A 21153-nucleotide genomic window follows, 5' to 3' on the forward strand; every position below is an offset into this window, starting at 1 on the left:
GCCATAACCAGCCAATCAGATCGCTTTGCATGCCAACAGTAAACAGCGACGACGTGGTGGTCGACCGCAGGCAGTGTGGACAAAGAGTGGAAAGACTGGCGATGCTCATTATGTCTGCACTGTGACGTCGCCTAATTAACGGGAGCGTGACTGTGTCAGTCGGAGCCATTAACTCCACATCGACTAGAAGGAGTGCAGCGATGGGACGGGAAAAGTTGAAGTAATCCAGAGTACTTTAGTTACAAGTGTCCTTCCACAGCTCTGATCTGTGGAGGAGGTGCTGCTTTCTCTCAAACTTCCACAGAACATAAGTTGGTTACTCACAGTCAGGCTGACAAATGACTACACAAGCCTCCGAACTGTGTTACTCTGCCGGCATGTTTGCAGCAACACTGGTTTCTACAAGTTTGCATAAACAGAGCTTTTTATGGAGGGCTCCAGAGGACTTTGCTGTGTTTATACCCAGCTCTTCAGCAGTGTTTACAGGGACACAGGGTGGGGTGAGGGGGTGGAGGGGTGCACTCGACTTCAACAGAATATAAAGGAAAGCCAGTGATCATGAGATAGGAATGACACCAGCCCGGCATCAGTGGACACAACAGAAACAGAAAGGTGCTTGTGCTGTATACATGCAACACTGGACGTGATTGTGCATTCATTCCCACTCCTGTATGAATCCAGGTGAGTGTGCGTGTGTGTCGCATCCACATAGAGAGCCACCGTACCTGTGTGACTGGCTCCTCCTCTGTGTCCTGTGTGTTTAAGACTGTGGCAGCGTTGTCAGCACCCAGCAGTCTGCGAGCCATCTTCTCCTCATAGGTTAACCTCTGGAAGCAGGGATTAATTGGGGTCAGTGCGGGTTAGTGTGTGAGTTGCAGAACACCCACTTTTACACACCGTCAACTCGTGACAGTATCTAAGCCTTGTGTTAATGATGGATGTCAACATGTCTGCACAGAACAATCGGGATCTACTTGAGCTTGTCGTAAATACACTTTTATAGGTAATAAAACAGTTTGAGGAATAGTTGTATGACTTGTTAATCTGTGTTAATGACTGTGTTACTGAACACGCTCAGTCTCTAATTGCCTGCAAACAAACACTTAGACCAGAACACACACACACACACACACACACACACACACACACACACACACACACACACACACAGACCTGTTGACCATTGCTTATGCGCTCCTCTTTAAAGCGCAGTTTTCTCTCCAAATCCTGGATGACGGCATCTTTGGATCCCTGGATGTCCGAGTCAGAGGCGATGCGAGGAGTCTTGGTGACCGAAGACTTCCTCGGAAACGCTTTGCTGAAAGGACAAAACCAACATTTGTCAGCATTTAAGTCGTGGCACTCTGATCTGTGACGCACACACACATTATCTTCCATCCTCCTTCCTCTGTAGCTCCACGTCTCCCTCTCGGGCTCCCTCACATCCACCCTTATCTGGACATGTGCAGCTATAGCATTCCACAGTGTGTCTTCTTATCTCTCACAACTGCAGCAGGAATGCCAGGGTGAGAGGGAGAGTGCAGGAGGGAGTGAGGGACTGATGAAAATATACTGGCACAGAGTTGATAATGGAATGTCCTTAGTGGAGGAAAAAAATAAGCACGTTTCCCTCTGCAGGGCTGCCATCAGGGGAGGCTTATCTACACAACAACAGATTTTATCAGGTAACTCAATATGCAGAGCCCAGAACCAAAATCCAGTAAACCTTGCAGTTCATATCAGCTGGACACTGGGTCCTGATCAATCTTGAACATATGTGCACACTAAGGTACTAAGATGTGATTGTTTACTTGATTTTGACCGGCCTTGCACTCTGAAATCTCTATGTAGAGTATATTGTCTTGATATATGGGGGCTGAAGCTCTTTTGTGTCTATGTGTGTGGGTTTGTGTGTGTGTGGGGATTCTTTAGCGTTTTCCTCTAAACATGCTGTATAAAAATGTAAACATGTCATCTTCCATCTAGCAGCAGACGTACAGCCTCCTGCCTCCAGTTTAGCTGCTCGCCTGAGACACACTTTGTATAAAGAGCATTGAAAATGTTACATAACTTGACAGATAATGTAAATAAAGCCGTATCTTTAAGTGTGTATGTGAGGGTTCCTTACACAGTCCCGTTGCCTTTGGGAAGGCCCAGGGCGTTGACTATAGAGCTGCTGGGTGAGGAAGGTGTGGAGGGCAACACGGAGGACAGAAAACTGGAGGCTGGAGATGGAGGGACAGACGAGAATGGCGAGGACATATCCGAGTGGGCAGGAGACAAGGAGACGGGTGGAGGAGGAGGTGGCGGGGGAGGAGGGAAGTCCTGGGCGGGACCTGATGGAGAAGGCAAGTTACTGGAGCTGAGGAAGGGCGGCGGTGGAGGCGGGAAGGAGGGAGAGCTTGGAGACTCCACGCTGCCAGCCTTGGAGAAGGGGGGCACGGTGACCCTGGTGAAGGTCTTGTGGGAGGTGGGAGGAGACAAGGGTGAGGACAAGTTGGACCCTGAAGAGCCGGAGGACTGGGTGATGTAGCCCGCCCCGCCTGGGCTCTGAGCAGCAATGAACTGCTTGGGCCGGGCGTAGTTGAAGGTGCTGGCCTGCATGGCTACGCTGCTCTCCAACTCCTGGAAGGAGGGAGGAGGGGGGAGCGGTGGGGATGGTGGAGCAGGTGGGGGCGCTTCCTGAGGTGGCTGCTGAGGTGGAGGCGGGACTTCCTGGTCTTGCTGCTCCTGCTGCTGCCAGTTGGATGCTTCCTGCTGCTCCAACAGAATCTGGTCCTGCAGCTGCTTCAGCTGGGACTGGTTCCTAAAAAAAAAAAAAAAAAGGAGCACAGTGATTAGCAACAGTTCTCAGAAACTAAAGGCAGAGTTTGTTTTCTCAAGGATTTTTCATTGTTTATGGGCTAAAGTTCACAAGGTGACACAAAAGCTTGTGGCTGTTTGAGTATTCATGACACTTTGGCCTGGTCTCTATTCTAATCTAGTCAGAATACACACAGGCAGAAATGTTGGATGCCAGATGTGAACATAATGGATGGAGAGCTAAAATTGAAAAAGCCGGGACAGCGGAGCGACGCAGGAACACAACCAGGCTGAAGACGCTCATTATTAAAGCCACAGAGCACTCTGAGGATGACATCAGCACGCGGCCATCAGTCCAACAGTTTTCAACAGGAGCTGAACTGAATAAACAGTTTTTCCTCTGGTCTCAAGGCAACTGGTGTTCAGTCAAAGTGCTAGTACGTGCACAACTGTGTGTGTGTGTGTGTGTGTGTGTGTGTGTGTGCTCTGGAAAGGAAACCACTGCACCAGCAGCACTGACTGATAGGTTATCACCCTCTTGCCTTTAACAAAGACCTGTTAAAAAGCCAGCTTGTTGACAATGCATCAAGTATGGTAAAGACATCGGTATACGAGTGTAACAGCGAGGAGAAAAGCGCCGTTCCTGCACTTTAACACTGAACCAGTTTACTCCAGCGGACTGTACGCTGGTCTGGTACCGGGACAGAGACCAGATGTGATGTTTTTCTAAGTTAGGAAAACCCTCGGTTAAAGAGGAAAAGCTGAGGCGTGGTTGTGGGTATTCGAATGGCATTGTGCAGAAAGAAAAACACAAACGTAATGTTGTGCCGTTTCTGTGTCAGGGACGGGATTCTGATGATGAACTATTGTGTTTTTTCACAGAGGTGTGGTTGTCCAGTCACTCCCCCAGCTTGCTTGATTCACGGTGTTGTCAAGTCACTGTGGGAGAGAGGGAGGTTAGAAATGTTGTGCTGTCATCGGCACCGAATCTCACAGCCTCTGTTCCCTTGTAGTGTGGCTGAAACAAAGACGACTAACGTTTAGAAGCCACGGGACAAAAGTGAACTCTCAGAAGCTCTCCCCGAGGACCAGGTGGAGGACATGGGTCTTTAGGAAAGGTGGACATTAGTACACAGCTATGAGTTGTTCATAGGCAGCCAGTTCAGAATATACTGTACATCCCGGTGGTGCATGTTGTCAGGAATCCACCAAGTTCACATGTGATAATCTTTTCCAGATGTTGAATAATCAGTGGAGTCTTTTGACTATTTTTCATCCTAGACGATGCAGAGGAAAACCCCTCCCTTCAACCCCGCTCTGTATACATTTACAAACAACATCAGTGAATATTTAACAGAACTGACAGTCGTAGCCTAGTGTAACAAATCTAACACCAAATCCAATAGCAACATGACTGATTGGTCTGTCCCAGCCGGGTATTTTTGCCTATGCTCCCTTCCACAGTGCACTTCTGGTGCCTATACAAATAGTCATTAATTCAAAAGCATCCACTGCGATCATTCCGGCCCGTCACAACCTGGTGCTCTACTTTCAGGATCCGCTGACCGCAACACACAGGATCAGTTCAGTATTTCTTTACATTCCCCCGTGCACGTCTCGCGTTCAGGCCTCCACCAAAAGAGTGCTTTTACAGGAATAGTTTTGGCAGCTTGTGAGGCTCGCAGCGCTCTGCAGAGGTTTGATTCCTTTTTTGGCTGTGTTCTCAGAGCATCAGGCAGAAGCACCCTGCCCGTCTGCTCCAGCAGAGAGGAAACACACTTAATTTCCTCGCAGACTCATCTCTCACTCTGCAGCACACAGCTTTACTGTCTCAGCACGACAGACTTCAAACACTTCACTTATATTTCTGACACTCTCCTACACAATTGTGTTTTTTAGAAATTTTAGAAATTACATGTAGAAGCTTTGTCCTCATATCTCTTTTTTCTCTGAGTATGTAAGAGCAGAGGCAGAAATTATATTATCCAGCAGTGACTGACATCATCACTTTGCCTTAAAAGGCGCTCCTTTCTCCTATGTACTGTAAAGCAAATACGTCCAAACAATCATCTTCATTCATTAGAAAGCCAAGCTTCTGTCCATCTGCTTCTCTTCTGTTGTCTCATTTTAGGGTATGACATCTCTCCCTAATAGGAAATCCCTGATTCAAGCAAATTTCTCATGACTCTACATAAAATAATCAATCTGCTTTCGAATTGAGACGTTTGACTTCTGTTTGGATATTTGGTTGCGCTTCGGTGCATGAAAAGGTCAGCTCGTGTTATTTGCAGCTGCACAACACTTTTATGGCCCACTTAATCATTTACATCAAGAAAAGGTTCGGGGGTTCATCCAGACTCTGTGACCCTGCAGAACTGCAGCCCTCAGCTCTTACTCCCCTGCAGAGCCGCTCTACGCACAGGGTGCCCACTGTCTCCTCTAGATGTCTAATACAGAGCAGCTCCTCATACAACCTAACCTGGACCTTGTGCAAATCATTATAGTGTAGCTACAAGTAGTTTGAGAGGCAGAGCAGACCTCCATCAGACGTCCATCACTCCCTCTTATTCTTAGTGCGGTGAAGCGCGGCCGAATTAGGAGGGAAGTGTTCCTTTGTCGCCATGCCAACGGCTCTGTGTTTTGCTGCTCCGCTCAGAGCCAACTGGCCCGCGGAGCGCTGTGCGCCTCTGAAAGAAAACGCTCCAGCTCCTCTGTCTGTCTGTCGTTCAAACTGTAACACAGAATTACTGTTATTGCTCTCGCGCTCTTTCATTGCCTCCTTTGTCTTTTTGACCTGACTTTATTTAAAAATAGGCAAAGCAGTGAAGTCTTCCCAGTTTCATCCTGAAAAACACTTTCTTTGGGCTGGATCCTGTCTGTGAATTCTTTGGAAGGGGGGAGAAGGATGGAAAAGAAAAAGAGGGATCTGGTCTGGAGTAACTTTGTCTCTCTGGTTGCTACATGGAAAAGCTCAATAAACAGGCCCGGGAACAGCTTGACAGTAACTTAATTGAAAGTGTGTTTTACAGCCTTGTGATGTATCGGTCCAGACCCAGCTAAACGCTGAGATGTGCCAGACACAGTGGGGTTTTACCAGCAGCATCTTGCTTTAATAACTGGAGACCTCAGCGTCTTAAATGGCCGTGTTTACTTGTTTGTGCTTCCTTAACAATAACAACCCTGGATGCGTGAGAATCTCATCCACTGTTCCACTTCGCAGTGGAGCAACCGGGAAGCCACCCGCAGGTTTATCTTGTTAGCGCCGCAGCTGGCTTAAAAGATGGAGCCGCTTTATGGGAGTCGGCCGACTGATGACAGGAAGTGTGCGAGGGGGAGGACAGGAAGTTGTTGGGTGTACATGGCCTGTGATGAGGGATTTCCTTCTGTAAACAACAACACGAGGGGAACTAAGGTCGCGCCTGTTCTCTTGAAAGAAAAAGAGAAAATACTGTACCCTCCTGTGTGTGTGTGTGTGTGTGTGTGTGTGTGTGTGTGTGTGTGTGTGTGTGTGTGTGTGTGTGTGTGTGTGTGTGTGCTGTTATTCATTCTCACTGTGTCACTCTATTTGTTCCCACAAAGTAACAGTATGACCTTGACGTTTGTAAATGATTTATATCCAAATAGTCAAGCTGAGCTCCGGTATCACACCTACAACACAAACACAGCCCTGGAAACCAGTGTCAGCGCCACACAGTGCTTCATCCAAACCCGGGAGTTTAAATCATCACAGCTTCGTGGGTAAAACACAGATTTAACCCGTCTCCCACTCTGAGCCTTAGACATCGAGTCACACTGAATTGGGGCATTGATTGTTTTTCCACGCTTACACAAGACTGGTTCCCTCATTTGCATTCGCCACGAGCTTTGCGTCATGTCTGATGGCCTTGAGCAAGACAAGACGATGAATCTGACAGTGACTGAGCAGATGTGTGAATGACATAGTATGAGCACTGGCTGTTAATCCTGACTTGAATACTGTCTGATTAATGTATTGAGTAATGTTTTGTCATCTCTGAATTGCACCATGTTGTCGAAACATTTACAGACTGAAGTTTTTGATGACGACAGTTGACAGGACGCCCACACATGTACACATCCACATGAATTTGCTGAATATACAGAATATTTAAATTAAGGCTTAAATGCCCAAATAATAATCAAAACATATAATCAAAACATATAACCTTACTAAAATACTAAAATACATCATCTGTGCTCGCTGTCTTCTCTATTTCACGACTGCCTCCCTCTGCTTTCACAAGAGAAACCAGACCAGCACCAGGAGTCACTCCAAGTTTCCACCAACATTTCAATATATATCTCACAGGCTGTGTGACCCCCCAAAAAACCTGACTGCACTCGCTGCTGCAGAGAACATAAGGAACACAATATTCCCACATATGTTGAAAAATGTGTTTGGCTCCTCGTCTGCAGCTTCCATTCATTCACTTCTTCCCTATCAGCTGACATGTTCTCCCTCAGCCTTTGTTCTCCTGCTGTCCTTCACTTATTTTCAGTGCCTCTCTTCCCTGGGTACCCCACCCCCATATGCTCCCCCCCTGGTCTTCGTTCTCTCTGGCTCTAATTGCAGACACACCACATAAAACAAAACCAGACTGTTTTCCTTTCCCCCCTCTCTTTAAAACGAAGCACAGAACAGTTTTTCTTATTTCAGTCACACCAGCGGCTCACGACGGCTCCGTTCACCCACTGTCACCCTGTCCCACTTTCTTTATTTCTTCTTATTGCACTATTAATTTCCCTCTCACTCTTTATCTGGGCTCGTTTTTCACAACCAAGTGTAGGTGAAGAGGGCTCTCCACAATCAGCGAGCCCTACTTTTCTCAGTGCGCCTCCATCCATTTCTCCCTCATCTCCCCACTCCTCCGCCTTTTCCCCCCGCTATAGCAGGAATGCTGAAGACATTCTTCACTGGATTGGAGTGGGAAAGACATCGCCATCAAATGGGATTAGCAGCAGGAGCAAAAGGGAGAGGAGGAGGAGGAGGAGGACAGGGAAAGAAGAGCCACAGAGAGAGAAGGAAGAAGAGTTGCTCAGAAGAAGTCAGTCAGTGAAAGAGTTACAGCCCAGTAAGACTCACGCTTTCTCACCTAACAGACTCTATTGTGTTAACTAATCCATCTGACTCCAGCGAGGAGCTCTGCAAACAAACAACAAGCCTAGCTGCATAAACGCAGTCGGTCTGCATCACAGACGCCACACTCGAAAGAAAAACCTGACTTGTCTCTGGTAAAAGTCACTCTTCTTCTTTCCCTTTTTATCCCCCCACAGTCTGAACTCACTACCTCTCTAGAGCCTCCTGCAAATGAATGGGTATCAGCCTGTGTGTGCTCCCAGGAAACCACACACCCATTCTGAAAACATATGATTTAAACATTAACATGTCAAACTGGTGGACTGTGAACGCCTGAAAAAAGTAGTCTTTATTCTACCTCCATCATTAGTCTTCTCTCTCTACTCTCTAACTCAACTGGAATGACAAAGTTATGGTTCCAGTTCCTAGATAAACCAAAGAACCCAAAAGGGCTGTAATGTGTAAAAGTTAAAGAACGACATCCTCCACTTTTATCCATTTCCCTGTTCTCTTTCAGATCCACTTGACTAAGTTTAAGTTGAATGAGTGGTCAGTACAAGAGAAGACTTTACCTTCAGTGTTGTGGTCTTGCTGTGCAGCAGCTCTGATATTTCCCTGCAGGAGAGTGAACTACGTCTCAGTGCTGCCCTGCCAGGTATGAGGAGCATATATAGAGAACCGAGCAGCCAGACGGTGATAGACGCAGTCTCTCTCTCTCTCTCTCTCTCTCTCTTTCTGCATGAGTCAAGTCTGTCTGCGAGCTCCTCCCCTTCACAATAAAAGCACCCACTAGTTCCACAACAGACAACAACTTTCAGAATAAGAGCTCTCTGACTGAGGAACTTCCCTGTGGGAGTAAAGAGCTAAAAATAGCAGCTTTCAGATTCAAGGATGAAGAAAACATCTTCCAAGGTCTTATCTAATTGCTGTTTTTTTTGTTTGTTTGTTTGTTTGTTTTGAATGATTAAAGACTAGAGACACGGGATGACTGAGGAGAGCGAATTGAAAAAAATTTAAGAAATTATTCTTTAGAGCAAATTCTCTCAGTTCCAGATGAAACAAATGAGGTTCAACCATTGTCCCATAAGGTCACACCTGAAACCACACTCTGATTTGATATAAAAGCTGCATTCTGTGTCCTCTTTATGTCCACACTGATATTTTATAACATATTGATAGAACAAGGTAACTATTGTCTACATACCAAACATAACAGTTTAATCTGCTGTGTTGAATCTGTGGAGCAATTGAAGCAATAGACAAACGCACACAGTGCCAATGCAAAATGATCACAACCACTGAGATCTGATTTCATTCACTGAAATATGCTCAGAAATATTCAGTTTCACAATAAAAGAATTTTCCACTTCATTTTTGTGGGATGCAACAAAACCTTTTTAGGAATTTATCATTTCTATTTTTGTGTAATGCCTTTATTTTTAGAGAGTGTTTCCAGGCTGCTGATGAGTCACTGTGTGTAGAAGGTGGGAGGCTGAGATCTGGTCCAGTGGAGTGTGTGTGTGTGTGTGTGTGTGTGTGTGTGTGTGTGTGTGTGTGATTATGTCTGCTGATTGTAGAAGGGAGAGGGTCTTTCTCCCCTCTGATGACTATCTCTCTTTTGAGGTGCGAGTCATTCCCGGTGCGTTGACTCATTGACACTTACAGGCGAGTCACAGTCAGCCTCTTCTGTGCTCAGAGTTGGGTCTTGGTGACATTATTACACCCTCTAATTAACATCCGCAAGTGGAAGTTGTGTGTTGGTCTGGGAGTGCATCTAAAGGGAGATAACGTCTACACCGCACATGCAGCCGCATACACCGCCTGCCCCAGCGGTCAGGGTCAGAATCCAATCAGAGGTACGATTGACCTCATCCAGAAACAACGTGATTCTCCGAGTGTGTGTGTTTATGGGGTAACATGTATTTATCTGTGTGTTTCTCTGTGTTTAACATACCAGGGTGTTCTTTCTTGGGAAACACAGTCTGCTTTCTATGAGGGGATCACTGAGGCCTGTTAGTTTCCATGCTGTCAACTCCCAGGCATACACCCCGGTCTCTCGCTCCCGTCATCCCTCTGTGCGTCTTTTCTTTGCTCCCTCTCTCTGCCTCTGCTCACCCCTCTTTCTTCTAGCCCCCTCACAACATTATGAAGGTCAGCGCCGACAACTCTCTTCCTTATTTGGAAAGTTTCTCCATTCCATGCAGGTCACTCTAGCTCAATCGACCAATCCAGAGGTCCGTCTGTCTGGCGTGTTAGCCAATCCTGTTTCTCCCATATCCTTTTAAGGACTGCCCATCTCTGACTCTGGAGGTTGATGTGAAATTATCTGCTTTCCTGCTTTCTTGTGTCTCCGGTGACTTCATTTTGCTTTTTATTCTGTTGCACAATCTCCCCCTGTTGACAAGCTTTCTGTTTTTGATTTTTTCCATTCGCTGATAATCAAAACCCCCTGTGGCCTGCATTCACTGAAGCAAAAGTATCCATTAGGGAACTGATCCACACTCTGTGTTTTACTTCCATTTTTAATTAGACGTGTGATGATGATGAACCACAAGCAAAGTTCTCAGTGTGTAGCCAGTTACCATATGTGGTTGTTTAACATGCATGTTTCCTGCTTTCCATAAAACCACAAGCAACACCTCGACAAGAAAGTGATTGTTAATAGTTCATTAGAGAGTTCATGACTTGCGCCTCGTAAACACAAACACATTGCTGAGAGGAAGCTGTGAGTCACAGCGCAGATATGCGACAAATCCTGGCAGCCAGAGCTCATTGCTCAGCACTGAAACACAGAGAGAACCTACATGTAGATCCTGCTATAGGTTTAATACAATGAGCCGGAAAGAGCATAATAGTAGTCTGATTAAAAACACACACACACACACACACAGGGAGCAGAAAGCAACAACCAATCACCTGCTGCCACATAGCAGTAAATACAAGTAGAAGTTCAGCGTGTGTGACTGATGAGGGCTGTTGGCAAAGAGCAGTTTGTTGCCTTCAGTTTGTATTTTGTTCCCCTGACAACAACCTCACTGGGGTTAAAGAGGTTTGGAGCTACTGCAGAAATCATTTAATCTCAGCGGTATGGCAATTTTGTCAGCGGATGTAGACTGAAAGGTATACAGTAGGCCTACATGCCTGTATGCATGCAAAACCGGCCACACACACACACACACACACACACACACAAACACACACTCACACACACACACACACACACACTGTTGCTGTAAGCTCATGTGTGTTTGGAATTGCAGACCCTGTGTTTGTGTGATTCAGGGCCGATCAGTAATGCAATATTGTAGCATATGGACTTTTAGTGAAATTTTATTCTTAAATAATCAAATGACGTCTGTGTTTTGCACATTCCTGTTGTCCACATTAATGTTTGCAAGCAGTGGAATACATTATATTATGATAGATATCAACATATAAGAATTTAAGAAGTGTTTAGCAGTTCCATCCAACCCTTAAGGGTGTTGTGGGTCATGCCTCTAATCTCAAGCTTAGAAACTGAAAGGGCCTTTCTCTTTCTCCTTTGACACAAGCAGATTTCACATCTGGTTTAGCTGCATTAACATTTCAATTCGAAACTCTTTTTCACCCCTTGGATTTATGATCCCAACCTGTGCAGACTACCCAGTCGATCAGTCGTCGTTGGAGCACCTATCCAACAAATGAAAAACAAAAAAGACTCAACCTGAATTGCTCTTTCAGTGCAGTGAGGAAAGGCCAAATCGAGGTCCTGTGCGTATGTGTGTCTGTTTTTCATCATCTGTAATCTTAGTATACTGGCTAAAAATGAACATGCTCTAGAGCTGCAGTATCAAAAAAAAAAAAAAAAAAATCCACACACACGTTGCTAGTGAGAGTTCAGCTCATATATAAAAAGCACTTTGTGGAATGAAATCCGTGCAAGAGAACAATTTCATCTGTCAAAGTTGATTTCTGGTGTTATGAAAGAGAGATTAAGCTGTGGAATGGTTCAAACTTAATTGTTGCCTCTGCTACTTGTGCTTGGCGTGTGACGCCCACCCAGACATTACCCCAACCTATAATATCATGTTTTGCCCCTATTATCACTGTCTATATTATGGTGGTAACACCTTCAACTTGTTGCACTGGCACTTTTGAGAGTCTCCTCCTCTGTCTTGTAGCCATGTTTTCGAAAAGCCTTGAAATGGTTGTTTTTCATCAAGCCTTAATTTTTCACTTTATCAAAAACAAATGCTATTTCACTAAAAGTGAAAACATGAAATAGTAATAATTTGTCATGTCAGAATGAACGTATGAAACACACATTGTTTCTTGTGCGATGTCACACCCATCAAGCACAAACCTTAATCAAAACAGGAAAACTGACAGTGGACACAAACACCACTGACACCTCATCCATCAACACACACTCTTCAACAAACATGCATGCTTGTGCTACGGCACACACACACACACACACACACACACACAGATTTACAAGCTCCAGGTGTTGTTAGTCCATCATGATATAACTTTACAGATGGTCACATGGTGTGTACAGTTAAACCCTGCAGAGCCTTGAACACAGGGGAGTTGTTCTGTTGAATGAGGAGAGACCATAACTCCATGTCCAACATGGCGATGACCTCATGCCGAGCAGCAAAGTTTCATTCAGCTGATTTATGGCTTGTCTCACAGTATCATCTCAAAGTATGTTTAATGGCTATATACTGTAGTAGTTCTAAATCCTTTCAGATCTTTATTTAGACTCTTTCTGGAGGAAGCCCCGTTATCTGCCAGACCAGTGCTTTTGCCATTATAACTTTTATATATTTAGTTTTAACACAGCAACTTAAACTACAGCTAGACCCTACAGCAAAAAGTTTTAGCACTTTATACTTCGTTCTTGAATCCAAAACACTGGCTGCACATGGTGTCACTTAAACAACACATCCATCAAACTCTTTAACTAGAGCAAGTAATTTGTTTCTACGTGTAACGTCGCTTTAAAATGGGATGCTAGATTCCAGACGAGCATGCAACGGGACAGGCTATCAATCTATCAATTTACTACCATGTGGTGAAAGATTCTGCTTTCTCTCTAAACCTGAACCCTGGTTCAGATCCAACCAGCCTACATGAGCCGCTCCCCTGAGAATTTCCTTTGATTCTTGACGTCCTTGCATCAACGCCAGGCAGCAAACCCAAAATGCCAACCAGCCCTGCTCTTTCTATTCCTTCTGCAGAGAAAAAAAAACATCAGGTCTGTTTTCACAGCTCTGGTCTCCTACCGTCCCCCCTGCCTGCCAAGTCACACAGCGACTTCCTCCACCTCATCAGCTCAGTGTTATTGAAGCAAAAAGCATCTCTTACACAGGCTTCCAGGGTGTTATTCCAATAATTTAGAACAATTTATTCTTGATTTGTGAACATGAGCGTCTTTAGAAAAACAATGGTGTTAAGGTCGTAATTTACTTGGATGCAGCTGCACCCTTGTAAATAATAATGGCTGCTGTGAAAAGGGTATTTGTAAAAGAGTCACATTTACTTGGAGTAAAGGTTATACCTATTAAATTATTGTTATTTATTTCTTTACGTCTAGACCCTCATCTCTGTCAATAAAACTCCTTGTATGCAGTTAAAGAATTAGGCTATAAGATGCTAGGATCATAGTTTCCACTCTGTCTGCTGTGGTGCTTATTAAAAAGAACTCCTGTAAAATGTAAAAAAAGGCATCAAAGTAGTAAACCAGGATAACTTTTCAAAGGCTGTGCTGTGTTGATGTCTCACAGCAACATGTGGCTCACAGAGAAGAAGCAACAAATGAGTCTGTGTGGGACACGCCAGCTGATAAACAGGATACGAAGGATTCAATGCTAAGTTCAGGGGCTTTAGGTTGCGTGTGGTCAGTTTCTGTTCCTAAACATTACCTGAGGAAACAGAGTGCAGTCTGGCAGCTATGTGACCTTTGGTTAAGGGGAGGGCTGGTGTTTTGTGTGTAATTATAGATTATAAAGGGGACGGGGCAGGAGAAAGGTGGCAGGAGCTGATTTTTTGTATTGTATGTATTCAGGTTGTTATTGTGGAAAATCTCAGAGTTACAGTGTATGTACTGTCTCCCTGTTATTCGGATAACTCGTGGGCTAGAAATGAAACCCCATGTATTTTCAATAGATGTGTTTAGCATCACCAATAAGCAGGAATCAAATCCAGTGCACATGAAACAAATGCACAGTGCAATGAAAGAATTCAGATTCACTGTACTGTAACCAAACTGTAAACTACATGCAGGCTGTCATGATCCAAAACAACCATCTGCTTTTAAGTGGGTCTACCACTCAAACTGTTCAATATAGTCATTTAGTTTTATTAGAAGCAAAATGGGAATGTATAAAGTCAAAAATAACATAAAAGCAAAAACAAGACTAAAGAGTCTACAGCTACGTGACACAAAAAATACCAAATAGACAATAAATTAATAAATAAATCACGTTTTTACAATTCATACTCAAATGTGTTTGCACCAAATTCCACAGCAATGTAATAAATAATAAATAATTTAGAACTGACAGCCACTGATAGTTCTAGCATGGCCAAAGCGCAAAACAAATAAAAGACAAGGAAATAAACCCATAAACACCCCAATTATTTTTGTATGATCTGCCATTAATCTGATCATTTTCTATACATATTCTCTCTAATAAAGGAAAAAGTCTTGCAAAAAAGGAAATACAACAGCGATTGTGAAATCGATGCACAACAGGCTTGCTTACAGCAGAAAGCTCAAAAAACGACCACAAAGTATAAAGGCAAAGTCCCACTCTCCTCTAATAACAGAGACATCCTACCTGATCCCTACAGAACTCACAGAAACAAAAAAACAAAAAAAGACAATAGCTCTGTCCTGGGCTGGGCATGAAGTCCGAGGTCAGACAAGAATAATAAGAGCCATCCAGCACAAACTACACAGATCTGTTTACAGACAGCAGCTGGCAGACTCACAGTGGCACACGATGCCACACTGACACCAGCATAAAGGCAGGGGAATGCTTTTGTTCTAAAAAGGCCTGGGATTCCCCCTTTAACCCTTTCATGAAGCTGAGACACAAGACTATCGCTTGCACCAGACCTCAGACAGCCCTCCCTGCTGACTAGCCTGCCCACAGGGCACAGACACATGGGGACACAACAGGTACTCACAGCTTTGGTTTGGGCTTGGTAGGCAGCGGAGGGCCGTCCTTCCCAGGGGATGGAGGCAGCTTGTCTGGGACTGAAGGTGAGTCTGGGGCCACTTGAGCTGGACTTTGGACTCTGATGGGAACATCAGTTGTGGGGTCAAACTGCGGTACAGGTGGAGGTGGAGGTGGGGCTGGTGGTGTGGTCTTATTGGGTAGGCTTGAAGGTGATGGTGGATTTGGGGATTGACCATTCTGGATCGACTCTTTCCCTCTGTCCTCCACCTCTGAGCCCATCTCTACTGGAGGCAGAGCTGATACACTGGGCCAGATCTCCACCTCCTTGATATGGAAAGCTTCAGTACTGGGCTGAGGCAGCGTCCTGGGTGGCAGCTCCAGGAGGCTGATCTCTGTGGGTGGAGGAGGAGGGGGGAAAGCTGCTGCATCCTCAAAGCCTGAGCTATCACCAGACATGCCATTACTGGATGAGTCCTCAGCCGCTGAGGGGAAAAAACAGGAGGAAATTGGAAAAAAGTGGACTTTAATGTTTAGTTTTTCTTCTGGTTACCACACACACTCACAACTGTATCACAGCTGGGTCCAGTCAGGCTGATGTAATTCCTGTTTATTCAGCCTTTCCTGTACCGTACATACACAGCTCTGTCTGTGAGAATACACACAGAGATCAACTCACACCTCACACCTTGCTGCCATACAGGTTTCACAGCAAACAGGACATAAGATGGTCATCTTGTTGAAACAATAACACATGGATTATACAACTCACCCTAAAACACAGGACCTCTAAAGAACTACTGAGCCATCAGAGTTCAGCGCATTGACCAAACATCCATTCATTTGAATTCCAGATTACATTTGGAAATTCTTGTTTGATGAAACAGAGCTTGTGGTCAGGACTGTACTTTTCATTGACGTACATTAAACTGAGGGCAAATCAGTCCACTTGTAGTTACAGTTAAAGTAAAGTTACAGTTAAACCTAAATTAATTTTCTTTACAGGTGAACAAGTAAAAGGAACTCCCACATTAACGCACCTGCTGTGACAGTGAGTCGGGCTGTGCTGTTTATGGAGCCATACGGGTTGGAGGCGGTGCAGCAGAACAAACCTCCATCCTCTGGAAAGGCCTCGGCTATTACCAAGGTGCAGATCTCCTCTAAAAAAAAACAAACCCAACATCAATACATGTTTCAAACCGTTTAAAAAGTAGGTCACTTTATCTGTTTGTAGTGAGAGAGTTAATAGAGACGTGTACAGCAAGTTGGTGAGTCACTATTCATAGTGTGATGTGCAGAAAGCAGCAGGCCGAGAGACAAACAAGCATGGATGTAACCACTCATGACGAACAGACAGACACACAGACGAGCACAGATGTTCAGGGACTTCTGAGTCACTCACAGCCTGAAAGTAACACCTGAAGTGCCCCCTGACTCACACAGGTGGGAAATGTGTGAGATATGGTATCGTGTCGTTGTTCATCAGTGTTTGAGTTTGCATGTTAGCTGATGGGGTTTTTCCAAGAACTCCCTCTGACTGTAGAAGACGTTATAATGAGCACACTGGGAGACACAACCAAGTGACTCCATCTGATAATGTAACCATCAAACTGAATGCGAGTCTCCAGATCAAGGTAATAATATATTACTGATGATGACTCTGATGATGACATGAAAGCAGGATCGTATCATACTATGATAACCCTGGCAGGAATTCAAGTGGCATACCTGGCTCAGCTGCAGATCGAGGCTCTGATTCACGGTGAATTAAAGGCAGACATGAAGAGAGGAAGAGGAGAGATATTTAAGTTACAGGTACATATGATTAATTCAGTGCTGAAATTGAAGAAGATACAATAAGCTTTATAATCACTGTGAAGGTGTCTCACTTTTCTGGAGAATACGAAAATCAGGGGAGTCCAGGATCTCCTCTCCTTGGCGGTACCATTGGACCTGCAGAGGAGGACTCCCACGGACCCTGCACTCCAGAACCACCACCTGACCCTCAGACGCCTGGGCGTCCTGCAGGAGCTGCACGGTTGAGGGAGAATAAGACGACATTAATAAGAGAGACGAGAGACATAATAAGAGAGTAAGACAGAGGTAATGAGAAAAAGGAGTGAGTAAGTGACGAATGATGAGGAAATGAGAAGAGTATGATAATGAAAAGGGTAAATCTACTTCAGATGGATGTAGATGGAGGCAAATGGAGGGTTCAAGATGACACACTGTCAGGCAACACCTTTTAAAAATCTGAGAGGCAGGCAGACACTAACTTCTCCGAACAGTCTACTTCACCGCAGTGTATTACTTTGCTGGTTGAAGTAGGTTTTTTATGCCTCATGATCATTTTCCAACTTTCTTTCAACCACCAAAATAAAACATCTGCTTGTTCTGTTTGTTGTGTCTTCAATCCAACAACAGAACCACTTTTTGTTGGTTTCCCTTTGCTTAACACGATTCTTTAAAACATTAGTGATCGAATCGTTTGTTCTGTGAATGCAAAGATGCACCAAACTGACACCCACTGACATTTTATTGGAGCTATCTGGCTTTAGAGCATCACACTTCATGAATCTGACTGTTCGCCCTGTCTATTTGTTTCAAGTGTAGCCTAAAATGAGCATCTGTTTGTGATCCAAGCAGCTGTCACCTAAAGCTGACAGTAAAAAGGAAAAGCTTTTTCTTTGTCAAGGTATTGTATTTCAAGATCAAATAATTTCTTAAATATCTGGGAAATGATGAAGTGAGAGTTCAAGTGCAAGTTATTTTTGACAGGCTGTCAAACACAAGTCATCCTCACTGACAGTTTAATACCTGCCTTTTGGAAGTCAATGAAAGGGGATCACAAAATCACTTTCTGATTCCACGGCGGTATGTATATAATGATTTACTTACAAAACGTTCCAGTTTGTCTGAAAACAACAGTCAGGTGCCTGAACACTAAAAGAGGCTTCGCTTGCTGTAATCATTCCTCTTGAGCATCTCTAAGAGATCCCTCTAAAAGATCCCTATTATGTAAGTGAGGTGAGAGGAAATTTCATACTAGAAATACTTGAACCACTTGACCTGATTAACGCACACCGTGAAGCGTCATATCACCTTTTAGATATACATTTGAGGACATGTGGATGTTGGCCCGCATCACTTCCTCTGAAAGGACTTTAGGAAGCAATGTCAGGAAGCAATACGGACACCTAACTGTTGTTTTAAGACAGACTGCAAAGGCTGTGAACTCCTTTAACTTAAAATAGCTTTTCGTATAAGATCATTGGCTGTTCATTTAAAACAACCAAGATTATGCTCTGCTGAATGATGATTATTACCTGCACTCTTTTCTTTGTTACTGTAAATACACCCACAGTGTAAGTGTGTGAAAGTGGTGCTTTTAGGTAATAACACTGGGGAGGAGATGACCCACGCAATACCGTAGCGTCAACACTGAAGAACCTCTGCATTACAACATTTAACTCCTGTGTCCCATTAGTTACATGACAGTTAATAGCGTGGCAGAACTAAAGGAAACATCCAGATAATGGCCGATGCATGAGTCAATTTCAACACGGTGTTGCTCTCCACTCTTCCAGCTAACGGGCCAAAGTGACATAGACTAGAACATCCATCAACGAGAGGCACTCAGTGTCAGAGGGAATAAATGTGCCTCTTTCTCTCCCTCCGACTGTGTGTCTCTGGCATGGGTATATTTTTGGAAGACCGGGAATGTCCATCATGGATCTGACATGGAGTGTGTGCGTGTGTTTTATGGGTGACATCATGGTGCTGATGTCATCAGTAGGGGCGAACATCCTCCGCTACAATTTTTAACGGAGGTGGGTGGGGTGGGGGAGGGATCAAGGAAAACAAATATCTTTTTGTAATGAAGTGGAAAATGATTTAGGGCCTGACAGGCTGAATGAGAGAGACCTGACCCTTGTGGGTTTGGCAGGGCTGTTTGAAACTCTGCCTCAGCCCATCTCAGTCCCACCATCACAAGACCCACAGCGTGAGGGGGAGGGAATTGGGAGTTGTTGGAGAAATGCTAAAGTGTCTGGAGCTGGAGGAGCAGCTTCCACCAAAGTGTATGTTTTATCTGACCCCCACTGCTGAAAGCCACATGACTGCATACTGTTATTATGGGTAGGCAAAGATTCTGAGTACATGTGTAACAAGCCAGGTCTTATCTTCCAACATCATTGTTCAATGTCATGTTTTTGAGGCTGGATAGGAGCAAATTCTTAAATCTACCAGAAACATGTAACCACGAGAGAGGAGGCGAAAATAGAAGCTTATTAATGACCATTACATAAGAATGTTTGGGTGTATACATAGTGGTCCATGTTGTGTGCAAATTTACCTTAGTGAATATAGGAGGCCCTGACACCTCTCCACCATACAGGGATGACAGCGGGCTCTGCATCTAGAAGACAACTCAAACTCAGTTCCTGAACAGATGGTGTCCACTCATGTCAGTGAACAGAAACCTCCACATTTCTGACCATATGTAGAAGCATGTGTGGCACTACTGTACTGTGTGTTTTAAGGTGCTTTACCCGCTGTGGTGGCTGAGACAGGGACTGGACGAGAGTAGAGCGACGAGGAAGGACGTCTGTGGTTTTGGGTGACGATGAGCGTATTGTCAGGGACATTGAAGTCATCTTCTTTTGAACTCTAGAATAAAAAATTTAAAAAATCATATATCAGCACACAAACAGAAAGGGGCATTGGTTGACGAATTTCTCGACTCATCATACTTGACTCAAAGAAAATGGTCTCCCCAGCAATTATGATAATATCAGTGATCTTCAGCATGTAAACAGAAAGCGAATGAGGAAGTTGTGCAGATGGAGGCAGATGTATACAACAGATACTAATCAGAAATGTTTAGAGAAAGATAAAGCTCTCAGAGTGAGTAGATAAAACGCACAAGCCTAGAATAGCATTATTTTAATAATATAACAAGCTTACAAATGTTTATTGTTTGAAAGTTTGTAAGAGATAAGTTTAACATTTGGAAAGTGCAGTTGACAAACCAACCATATTATATTTTACCATAATAAGCCTCTGCTTCTCTCGTTATTCACATTTATGGCTCTTTAAGGGACTAGTTAAATAGGAACAGGCAGAAGACCTTATTAGCTGCAGCAGACACAGTTAACCTGTTCAGAAGTTCAAGGTTCACAAGGTCACAAAGTCACGCAAGGTCAAGGTCGTGTCAACACACGTACTGAGGCATGATTCCTGATCTGGACTTTGATGGTGCGCCTTCTCCTTCTGAATCTGACGATGAAGCTCCTGCAATGGATCATACAGTACATACAAGCGATTATTAACACAGGCACTTGTACTGTCTTAATCAGTGTAGAATTACTTCCATACAAAGTGCTTGAAAAGCAATCTGTAAAGCATTTCAGCAGATTCGTATCTATAGAAGTACTTCTTATTACTAAGAAGTACTTCTAAGCACAGTTATCCGCAAAGTAAAAATGTTCCTGATGTTAAAGTATTTAACATTCCCACTTATTTCTGACCTTCTATGTAAACCTCAGCAGAGGTGTTGTCGGCCCCAAGACTGTTGGAGGCCACACAGGTGTAACGTCCCGTATCGTCCTCGAAGGCTTCAGCGATCACCAGTGTGTGCAGGTCACCATCCCTCAAAATCTGTATGTCAGGAGAGTTGTGCAGCTCACGGCCTTCACAGAACCACCTGGTGGAGGCAGTGAAACACAGCTTAGTTTACCTGTCTGTAGATATACTGTATATTTCAGTTTCAGAAAACCAGGGATGCAGTGACACTGTTAGAAACAACATCTAAATGAAGATGGTTTGTCTTTGAACTGAAACTCCTCCTGACAAATAGTTGAACTTAAATACACAGATATGATGGACTCACGTCAATAACTACTCATTCACTCACTCACACACCCCCTGTGGGCATGTCTGAGCTTCCAGATGAACCAGACATCAGCCACCCCGAGGCACTGACGAGACGTCGTGTTACGGGAAGCACATCCACCCTTCCCCTCCTTCCAAACACAGATGTGTGTGCCCGGGCAGGCGCCTCGGCTTCACACGGCTTCTCCGGGATCT

At 44.4% G+C, this 21153-nt stretch overlaps 1 protein-coding gene across 3 annotated transcripts in view; it reads right to left on the reverse strand.

Moving 5' to 3' along the window:
• Positions 1 to 21153, reverse strand: part of palld (palladin, cytoskeletal associated protein) — a 44742-nt gene that overhangs the window by 7180 nt on the left and 16409 nt on the right. For 2 of the 3 annotated variants that reach the window (XM_026345201.1, XM_026345200.1), the window contains exons 2-12: positions 20595 to 20770; positions 20292 to 20358; positions 19617 to 19734; positions 19421 to 19483; positions 16956 to 17097; positions 16795 to 16818; positions 16107 to 16226; positions 15077 to 15551; positions 2129 to 2806; positions 1174 to 1318; positions 726 to 827 (exon numbers count right to left, since the gene is read on the reverse strand). In XM_026345201.1, the coding sequence (XP_026200986.1) occupies positions 726 to 827; positions 1174 to 1318; positions 2129 to 2806; positions 15077 to 15551; positions 16107 to 16226; positions 16795 to 16818; positions 16956 to 17097; positions 19421 to 19483; positions 19617 to 19734; positions 20292 to 20358; positions 20595 to 20770 (2110 nt within the window). Of the gene's footprint in view, positions 1 to 725; positions 828 to 1173; positions 1319 to 2128; positions 2807 to 8469; positions 8594 to 15076; positions 15552 to 16106; positions 16227 to 16794; positions 16819 to 16955; positions 17098 to 19420; positions 19484 to 19616; positions 19735 to 20291; positions 20359 to 20594; positions 20771 to 21153 lie in introns of those variants that run through there. The other variant, XM_033325947.1, reaches the window with a different exon arrangement.

This window comes from Anabas testudineus, chromosome 4 (genome assembly GCF_900324465.2).
Source record: "Anabas testudineus chromosome 4, fAnaTes1.2, whole genome shotgun sequence".
NCBI classification, from domain to species: domain Eukaryota; kingdom Metazoa; phylum Chordata; class Actinopteri; order Anabantiformes; family Anabantidae; genus Anabas; species Anabas testudineus.